The sequence below is a fragment of the Tachysurus vachellii genome, chromosome 12, assembly GCF_030014155.1.
Source record: "Tachysurus vachellii isolate PV-2020 chromosome 12, HZAU_Pvac_v1, whole genome shotgun sequence".
NCBI classification, from domain to species: domain Eukaryota; kingdom Metazoa; phylum Chordata; class Actinopteri; order Siluriformes; family Bagridae; genus Tachysurus; species Tachysurus vachellii.
In genome coordinates, this window is record NC_083471.1 from 12,433,972 (window position 1) to 12,444,696 (window position 10,725).

At 39.0% G+C, this 10,725-nt stretch overlaps 1 protein-coding gene across 1 annotated transcript in view; it reads left to right on the forward strand.

Annotated features, from left to right (window-relative positions):
- Nucleotides 1-10,725, forward strand: part of gda (guanine deaminase) — a 12,690-nt gene extending 1,965 nt beyond the window's left edge. The window contains exons 2-14 of the mRNA XM_060883827.1: nt 70-158; nt 411-582; nt 1,509-1,596; nt 2,333-2,438; nt 2,727-2,754; nt 3,605-3,712; nt 5,198-5,305; nt 6,191-6,288; nt 8,291-8,358; nt 9,038-9,184; nt 9,482-9,600; nt 10,049-10,076; nt 10,369-10,725. Coding sequence (XP_060739810.1) covers nt 70-158; nt 411-582; nt 1,509-1,596; nt 2,333-2,438; nt 2,727-2,754; nt 3,605-3,712; nt 5,198-5,305; nt 6,191-6,288; nt 8,291-8,358; nt 9,038-9,184; nt 9,482-9,600; nt 10,049-10,076; nt 10,369-10,439 — 1,230 coding nt within the window. The 3' untranslated portion in view covers nt 10,440-10,725. The remainder of the gene's footprint in view (nt 1-69; nt 159-410; nt 583-1,508; nt 1,597-2,332; nt 2,439-2,726; nt 2,755-3,604; nt 3,713-5,197; nt 5,306-6,190; nt 6,289-8,290; nt 8,359-9,037; nt 9,185-9,481; nt 9,601-10,048; nt 10,077-10,368) is intronic.

A 10,725-nucleotide genomic window follows, 5' to 3' on the forward strand; every position in this document is an offset into this window, starting at 1 on the left:
TATTGTGTGTTTATGCTGTATGTTTTTTTTTTATTTATTTTTAAATTGTCAAATGTTGTTTGCTCCCAGATTGCCTTTTTTGAGGAAGGTCAAAATGTGGAAAGTCTGTCGCACCAGTGGGGCTTTGAAATGTCAGATATTGAACAGCTCGGGCCTCAGTGAGTAAATTCCTAAAATCCTTTTGAAGTTTTTAAGTAAATTTCAGTTGGTTATTAATGAACCCTCTTAAGTTTTGTATTGTTTTGAATTAGTCTGAATAATCAGAACCACAAAAAAAGTCATTTGTGTTTGATAACTGCTCTTTGACATGTACAGAATGACAAATGGATAGATTGGCAAATGGATGGTGTATGTGACCTTGTTACTGACCTTGATAATGTGTGATCAATGATGTTCATGCCCCTCTGCAGTGAGTTTTTCATACCGGGAATGGTGGACACACACATTCATGCCTCACAGTACACTTACTCTGGGACACACCTGGACTTGCCGCTCTTAGATTGGCTCAAAATATACACATTCCCTGTGGAGTCGCTCTACGAGGACCTGGACTTCGCCAAGGATGTCTATACCAAAGTTGTAGTGAGTCGTAACAGCCTGAATGTTTTCTTATAACTGCAATACCTCAGCAATTTGCAAACAATATCATGTTTATTAACATACTACCCACCACATAGGTTATTCATTTATAGTTACATTTAATGTTGTGGAAAAAGGCCATGAACCAAGTTTCTGTTATCATTAACATTATACCACATATAAAGTGCTATAGTCTTACAGTGCAGCTCGTCCTGTTACTGAGAAACCAAAAAAAGCTTTCTTAGAAAATTTTGAGTTTGATTGTTACAAAGGGTGACACTGGAGATCTTCCAACATGAAACTTGACCATATCAACATCCATGCATATATCCATCGGGAACTTGAAGCTTATCCCAGGAGTTTCAGGGCACAAGGACACCCTGAAAAGGGCTGCAATTCATCATAGAGTGCAATTGCACACATACACAAATTGACAAACTATAGAGTATTTAGACACGTCAATCAGCCTTTGGACTAAAGTAGCCGGAGGAAACACCTGTAACTCGGGGTGAACTCATATACTCCACACACACAGAGTGGAGGCAGGAACAAACACCCAACCCTGGTGTAGTAAGGCAATAATGCTAAGCCTTCATGCCCCTCTGACCGATAAAACAATTAAATCTGTTGATGTGGATCGGATGTGAACTGTCAGAGCTACTGTTATAAAGATTTCATTTTAAGTCATTGATTATATTCCTCATAGTCCATTACTGACAAAAGTCCAATCTATCTGATATCAAGCAAAATCCGAGATTTCTTATATTTAACTAATGTAGCTGTATGTTTATTAAATGTTACCCTATCTTGCATGATTAGTGACTGTTTATCTGTAAATAGGTGTATTACTTGTGTGTGTTGAGCTCATGAAAGGCAAATTAAGAATTCCTGCGACCAGCCGTGTTTTTTTGTTTTTTCTTTGGTTGCAGAAACGAACATTATGCAATGGCACCACGACTGCATGCTATTTTGCTACTATACATACAGACGCCTCACTGCTGCTTGGGCAAATTGCAGGTAGCTCCAGTACACACACAAACACACATACACACACACAATAACCTTTGGATTTTGCCTGTTAAGTAAGAGTATGCAATCTTGTTTGATTGGATCGTTGTGCAATACATCACCGAGTGCGTGACTTGCACTTTTGTGGATGCCATGAAGGAAACAAACACAGATTTTTCTTTTTGCAGAAAAATAATTGATTTTACAATGCACTGTCAAGTTTAAATAGCTTTCTATTTAAACACAGACATTTAATACAAATATTTAGATCCGTTACTCAATTAATAAGCCCCTGTTTAATTCAAAGACTTGGTTCTGTTTTCCACAACAGTTTCTTTAAATGCTATGAAACATAATTAAAACTCTCTAGTGTGCTGCCTGACTCCTGAAAGCCTCCTGCTTTTCCATCACAGTATCTAGGAGGGCTCCGTGTGGCACAAGAATACTATGTGTCGATGCACCATAAAATTGGCAGATCCACTCCTGAGCAAGTGGTATAAAAAAGAAAGTCACTGGACTGTAGAAGTGAAATTTTGAGTTTGATTGTTACAAAGGGTGACACTGGAGATGACACATTCAGCTTCGTGCTCATTAATTACCGGTTTTCTAACCGGTAATTAATGAGCACGAAGCTGAATGTTCCCATTACTTCAAATCATTAATGCCAATGTATCCAAAATCATTTTGGATCTTACAGATGATCTGGTGATATTTGTTTGAATGGGCTTTTTCACTTGTCCTGCAGATGACTTTGGGCAGAGGGCCCTCATAGGGAAGGTGTGCATGGACCGCAATACCATGGTACCAGACTATAAAGAGCTTACAGAGGGATGCAAAGAAGAGACGGATCGGTAAGTTATCAGAAGATGAGGATAGAAATGTTTAGGATACCATACTGTTTAGACCATTTTTTAAACCTTATCTCTTGATAAATATACACAGCAAATGCTCTCAGGTGAGCGGGAATGCTCATTTAATCTGAATGTGGAGGTTAAACCTATGAGGATATTTGTGATTGTAGACGTATTTATTTGTTATCTTTGGAGACAGGTTCAGATAATGACTTATAATGGCTATAACGTGACTAGCAGGTGCTCATTAATTGCTTTCTTTCAAACGTGCACTTTTTTCTTTAACAGTTTTATCCATGAACTACTCAAGAAAAAGGTAAAGTGCTGAGTTACACTTACAAAGCAATAAATAATAATAGAGCCATAAGAATGACATACCTAGCAAGAAACCTGCAGCAGCTACAGTAATTAGCTGTCGTCGTCCTGCAACCTACTTCTTAATGATTAACCCTAACCCTAACCAATCAGAAACTACAGTTTTTAGTGCCTCCACAGCCAAATCAGTAAATGATTAAATTCTATTTATGTACCCTGCACTTCCCCTGATCTTATGTCACATGATATGTATGTTATATACATGTAATGTTACATAATATCTAATCTCCATAACAGGATGTTGGGAATCTGTGTGGATTCACATTGCACTCCATTACATAGCTTTAGGGTTTTTTAGTCATACTGCCAGTGACAACATTATTTAGCTAGCAGAACAGTTTCTGCCATAAAAAGACAGTGGAACATGTTTACTACCCACTCCCTTCTCCAAAACTCCAAAGCTATCATAGACTCCACCTATCATATTTTCCGCTGATTGTAGAAATTGTCTTTGAAAGCTTCCGTTGTTGCAGGAGCTTCAGGAACAAATTCAGTAAGAACACTGATTTGCATTTAGATCTATGATATATACAGTAGATAGGATTGGAAAATGTTTTGACGTTACAAAGACAGACACACATTTGAAATGTCCATGGTCCAAAACCTTCAGAGGAATGTGAGAGTGTGATATGAGTAATGAGTCATCCTTGGCAAGTTGGTGAGTGCCAAGAGAACAGTGCTGGACTGTGCCGTTAAAAATGCTACTGCTGCTGAGCAATTTCAGTGTAGTAACTATCCAGGCATACTATCTATCAATGCATACTTATTGTGTTTGTGTTTATGTATGTCAGTATGCTCTCGTAAAGCCTGTGGTGACGCCACGCTTTGCCATATCGTGTTCCTCCTCCCTGCTCAGCAACCTGGGAAAGATTGCCAAAGAATATAATCTCCATGTTCAGGTAAGTCTCTTAAAATCACACATACAGACATACACACACACTCAACACTTTGGTTTGGATTTAGCATGATGTGTCCAGGGCATCTATACATGGTATTGCAAATTCACAGGACCTAACTGCACAAAAAACTGTTATATAATTAACAGTTATCAAGGTTACATAAAATAACACCCTCTCTAAATAATGTTTAGCCCTTGCTTCAGCTTTCATGATAACATGACCATCTCAGAGAAACTGTATTGTATAACTGCAGTACATTCTGGAGATTTTAGTGCATTCCACTATGTCTATGCTGACTTGATCATTACTATGCTTTTAGGACTGAAAAAAATAGTGCTTGTACCATTGTAACTGCCCAAGCAATTCAACTTGTGTCGTAAGGAGGCTGTGTTTGTCCTGGGAGACCACTGGCAAAACCCACAAAAGTAAACTTTTGACAGAATGACTATCCATCTTATTGAACATATGGGAAGGTGTGAATTTTATCTCCCTCAATTATATGGAAGTAGAAAGAAAAGAACAGTTTGTTATAAACAGTTGGGTATCTATTTTAAGTATTTTTGTGCAAGAGGAAACAAACTTCTTCTTAGAACAAATCAGCAGGGTTGAAATTTAAGACTATGAACTCCAAGTTGGGGGCACATTGGAACTGGAGTTGTTAGTACCTGGTCACACATAGTAGTCACAGCAATGCTTTTGGTCCCTCATGGATGAGGTCTATGGCTCTTTTTGGCAGTGGGGGTTTCTATGTAGACCAAGTACCAGATTGGCAGATGGAGTTGGCTCTCAGGCTATATATAGGGCTCTTCAGAGATCAAGTCATGCACACGTTTTCTGTCTTCTTCAGGTGACCAAGGATACAGTAGAGCCAATGTTTTGATGAATACCAGTTTGTCAAGTCATTCACTTGTTCAGTTGATTCATTGTGCTGCTATTTTATTATTTACTGCAAATGGCTTACACACCATAGTAGTCTATTAACATGCGGACATGACCAAGACATTCGCAAACACCCAGTCATTATGTCATTATGAAAGGAATACTTAGCCAGAACAAAATGTTTTAACATTCAGGGTTAGTAAAACCTGCAGGGGAACATTTATTTGTGACATACTTATCCAAGATTCCAAAAGATTCCAAAAGATTCAAAGAGCTCAAAGTACAGTGAAACAAAACATGTGAATCTGTAAATCTTCATAACCTGAAAGACTAGAGACTAATCCCAGTTTGACAGGGCACAAAATACATCCAATGCAAAAGAAAGAAAGGATAAATTATTGTCCTTGATTTCTGTGCACAGAACTATTCAGTGAATGTTTTTGCTTTTCCTCACCATTTGTATGAATTCTAGAGACTGTTGTATTTGAAAACCCCAGAAGATTAGCTGTTTCTGAAAGTCCATTTGCTCCTAATTTACCTTATATGCTATTCGAATCTGAATTTTAACTATGATTATTATGTAATTTTGCACTGCTGCCTTTTCAGAGCCACATCAGTGAAAACAAACAGGAAGTGCAGTTTGTAAAAGAGCTCTTTCCAGACTGTACATCCTACACAGACGTCTATGTGAAGCACGGCCTGCTCACAGACAAGGTGAGATGCCACAAAGTTGAACATCCTTTATGGTGTATAAGTATTATCCATAAAGATATGTAAAGATTTCAGATGTTCAACTCCTACCAAAATGAACCCCTGATGCTCATGTGATATTAAGGACATTGTAAAACGTGCTGACAAGTCACTACCTGTCAAAGCTGCATACAGTATTTAAGTTGGGTGTGAGCTTTATCTCAACACACTTCCCAAGGCATTTGTCAGCTTTGTTTGTGGAATGATATAGGTTTCCATCTGCTGAAGATTCTGTGGTCATCTTTGATATATTTTTTGCTCAATGATGTGCCAAATGTTTTTCCACCATTTATTGCCCTGTGACAATATGTAGCAGGCATCAAATTTGTAATGATCATCCTCATTTAGTGGATAAAAGTGTAAAATTTCTCTGTTTTAACATTTGTTATGTTATCTGTGTTTTAATGTGAATAAAATATTGGCGTATGTGATTTGAATCTCTTTTAGTTTTCATTTTTTTCAAATTTAAAAAACGTCCAAAGATTTTCGGAGTTCATTCATTAATTTTCAGTAACCACTTCATCCTGATCAGGTTGGTGGTGGTGGTTCTGAAGCCTGGGCATGAGATGGGTACACTCCAGAACAGGGAAATGTAGTCTCACCAGTCTACCTATCAGCATGTTATTGGAAGGTGTATAGAAACCTGATATCCTGTTATGTTGTTTGTACAGCTACCTACAGTAGTGTTACACAGTGCTTGATAAATTAAAAGGTTGATGCACCTGAAACCCTTTACACAGTTTATCCTCAGTTTTGTGCAACTATAACTAAAATGACTGCTGTAATGTTATGTATTGGGAAGCTTTAAGACATGAATTTAACATTTCACGGACATGTTATAATTGACAGACGGTGATGGCTCATGGTTGCTACCTGACTGATGAAGAGCTCAAGATATTCCATGAAAAAGGAGCAGCAGTCTCTCACTGCCCCAGCAGTAACATCTCGTAAGTGATAACGTCTAAAGACATTCAAAGTCAGTTTTTTTACTCCACAGTTTGCGTGGTGCCAGACATTTCAAGTGTTAAATCGGTTAAGGATTTTGAGGTATGATGAGGTAAGGCTTTTTGTCCTGGTGATCACATGCAAACCTCTGGTCTGTTTATGCTTGTCTTGGAATATGGACTTTTTCCTTGCATGGCAGTTTTCAAGGCGATCTATCAAGAATAGCAGGCGAGCTGGCTTAAAACAGGGGAGGCACAGTTGGATAAACAGGGCAATGTAGTGCAGGCAGAAAGCAGCATAGAAAACAGTACAAAAATTCATTCATTCATTTTCTACCGCTTATCCGAACTATTCTCGGGTCACGGGGAGCCTGTGCCTATCTCAGGCATCATTGGGCATCAAGGCAGGATACACCCTGGACGGAGTGCCAACCCATCACAGGGCACACACAAACACTCACATTCACTCACGCACTCACACACTACGGACAATTTTTCCCGAGATGCCAATCAACCTACCATGCATGTCTTTGGACTGGGGGAGGAAACCGGAGTACCCGGAGGAAACCCCCGAGGCACGGGGAGAACATGCAAACTCCACACACACAAGGCAGAGGCGGGAATCGAACCCCCAACCCTGGAGGTGTGAGGCAAAGTGCTAAACACTAAGCCACCGTGCCCTCCCAGTCCAAAAATTAAAAACCAAAAAACAGAACATTACTGGGCAGGCAGGAATGGCAACTAAAAAGACAGGCAGGGTCAAACCAGGCAGAAATGTCACACAGTGGTGGCCAGTAACCATAGGCAGCCTGAAAGGGTGAGAGACCCGTAGCAGATGATGGAGTTGCGGGCATATTCAACCCACACCTCATTGGAGGACCAGGACACGGGTTCCTCAGCACACAAGAAACCATCTCAAGTTCCTAATTCTGCCGCTTGGTTTGTTCATTAGACTGTGGGTTGAGCCCTAGTGACAAGCTGATGGTGATCACCAGGAGCTGGCAAATCTCTCTACAAAAGTTAGAGCTAAACTGGGGGCCTCGGTCAGAGACAATGTTGTGTGGGAGGCTATGCAGGCGAAGATTGAGAGGATGGTGGTGTGTCCAGCTGACAGGGATAGACCCATAGCAAAGTCCATGGATATGTGAGACCACAGTTTCCTGGGTACAGAGAGCGGTTGTAAAAATCCAGCTGGAGGGGTCATGGGTGTCTTCTGCTGACCAGACAGGCAGACACAAAATCCTGGACATCAGAGTCCTGCTACACCAGCAAAGTGCTCGGGATGAGGCAGATTAGGTTCACGAGAAAGGGCTGAGGTAGTAGCAGGAGCCACGCAGAGGCAATGTAGCATTCACTTAGTTACAGCAGTCCTGGAGATGACTCTCGAGAGTGGTAGAAGTCTGGGATAGAGTACAAATCATAGCCTGCATGATCTAAGATTCTCTTAAAGGTGGATGTACATATTTGTTTCCTGGTACCTCCACCTTCATCAGCTCCTTGAAGATATTCTGGAGCAAAGTTTGTTTATTACTGAAATTTAATTTTTGCCTCCTTTGCACAGTCTGTGTGGTTTGAGAAGCTTCTAGAAATCATTATATCATTTTCTGTTTTTCTTTCTCCAGACTGTTTAAAAAGACAGTCAACTTGGTGTCAACTTGGTGTATGTAAATATTTGACCCACTGCAATACTGATATAACGAATTAAAGCTGTATCTGATGTCAACTAAGCAGATGGCTTAATTGACATGCAAAAAAATGTATGGTAATATGAAATGAAGCTGTGAAACACTGAGTTTGAACGTCTTTAACTGTAATAGCAAACATATTAGCTGCATATTAAAGTTATTTGAAAGTTAAAAGTAATAAAAATAGTACATTGCATTGTGACAAAAATTCAAAGGAGAAAAGTTATTCAAATTTCTTTGATATTCTTAGAATATCTGCAATTAACTGTGATCATTCATTCATTCATTCATTCATTCATTTATTCCCTCTCTCTTTTCAGATTGATCAGTGGCATGCTTAATGTAAGGAATATCCTAAAGCACAATGTCAAATTAGGCTTGGGCACAGGTGAGTGCCGGGAATTTTGCTATCCATTGACTTATTACAGTTAAAATCTGAAATGATTTAAGAATTTCAAGTATAAGTTAAACTTATGTGTAGCTGTAGACATAGTTAAAGTAAAATTAATATAAAATACAATTTCCTGTGGGGGGCACGGTGGCTTAGTGGTTAGCACGTTCGCCTCACACCTCCAGGGTTGGGGGTTCGATTCCCGCCTCTGCCTTGTGTGTGAGGAGTTTGCATGTTCTCCCCGTGCCTCGGGGGTTTCCTCCGGGTACTCCGGTTTCCTCCCCCGGTCCAAAGACATGCATGGTAGGTTGATTGGCATCTCTGGAAAATTGTCCGTAGTGTGTCATTGCGTGAGTGAATGAGAGTGTGTATGTGCCCTGCGATGGGTTGGCACTCTGTCCAGGGTGTATCCTGCCTTGATGCCCAATGACGCCTGAGATAGGCACAGGCTCCCCGTGACCCGAGATAGTTCGGATAAGCGGTAGAAAATGAGTGAGTGAGAGTGAATTTCCTGTCACAAAGCTGTGACCATCAGGACAAAAGGTACTCGACTCCTGAAGAGGTTTCTTTACACAACCGGGTGGTCAAGTGGGACTGAAGTCAAAAGATCATAGCTGGCAGATTTACTAAGTCTAGACCTGGACATTTTAATGGCATATTCTGACGTTTTGTGCAGATGTCGCAGGTGGTTACTCCTCATCCATGTTGGACACAATTCGCAGAGCTGTAGACACATCTAAAGCTTTGTGCCTTCAGGATGATCAGCTTAAGCCCCTCAGCTACAAGGAAGCCTTCCGTTTGGCTACACTGGGAGGCAGTGAAGGTACACAAAATCTCTTAAATAAACTGAACTCTATAGTGAGGATCTCATAGGAATTACATAAAGGATCTCATTAATTTAACCATCTGTTACATTTTTTCCACCTTTCCCAAGGAAATTGTGATTTTGCAAATTCAACTAATATTCAAATAAAACATAACCAGTTTTGTCTGCTGTTTATTTCATTTAAAATTAAAAACTGGAATTTACTAAATCTGTCACAAATGTTAGATGTTATACTAAGTCATAAGTGCAATATTTTACACAAATGATTTTCCAATTCAAATTGTATTTTTACAGTGCTCTCGTTGGACGACTGTACTGGAAACTTTGACGTTGGAAAGGACTTTGATGCCCTGCGTGTGAACATATGTGTTCCTGGAAGCCCAATCGATTTGTTTCCTGGAGATGACCCCGAGGTTTGACCTTTTCTGACATAAACAGTAGCCAGTTTTCTTTATTAACAAATATGGTGTATAAATAGTGGCATGGCTGACTAATTTGTGAAGAAAGTATTTTGCTTTCAAAATGTTAGAACCAGATAAGTGTGTTTCTTTTGTATACTAACTAAGAATACTATACAACTTTGTGTTAAACCAAACAACATTTACAGCATTTAGTAGATGGTGGCTTTAGGATATGATGTTAGCAGAAAAAAAGGTGGAAGCAGTAATTCTGCTCAATCATATAGTGTCACACCATTTTGTGTTTTTTTTTTCATTCTGGTGGTCCATTATACAATGATTCTCACAGTTTAGATGGAGTAAACCAGGCACACTTAAGAAGTATAGTCATATTGTTGTTCTAGTGATAAATGGAGCAGCTGTGGGCAACTAATGAGACCTTTATTGTTGTGCTCATTTTTAGGTTATTTTGGAGAAATTTCTAAATCTGGGTAAGAAATTTTAAATCTTGTATGTGACCTATTTATGTAATATATGTGACCTATTTATGTAATATATGTATTTTTTAATAAACTGTTAAATTGGCTTCTGATTGATAACTAATTGAAAATTTATAAACCCTAGTATAATTTTAAAAAAGATTGCATCGTACGCATGATCAATAGCAAGACCAAGCAAAACCAAACCATGAGTCAAAGTTTTCATAAAATTTATTTTTTTTTTGATGAGTTTATATCACAGTTTGCTTAAAGTCTTCCATGTGTCTACATGTTTATGTTGTAGGTGATGATCGGAACATTGTTGAGGTTTATGTGGCCGGCAAACAAGTTGTGCCTTTCCCTGCCTCGAGTTGATGTTTCCAAAAGTTTCCTTGAAGCTGACAGATGCCATCCATGAGATATGAAAATGGTGCTCATATCTTAACTTATGAATATGTCTTTATGGTCAGATTTAGTTTTTAAACTGCACTTACTGCTCATGAGAAATAAAAGACATTTTATTGGTTTTTATTATGCCATTTTGTCCCAATAAACTATGTGGCACTAAAAGTAAACATCAGTGTGCAAACAATGAAGCACTGTTACATACAAAATAAGTGAACTTAAGTATGAATGATCAATAAATGTCAGTCCCAAACTA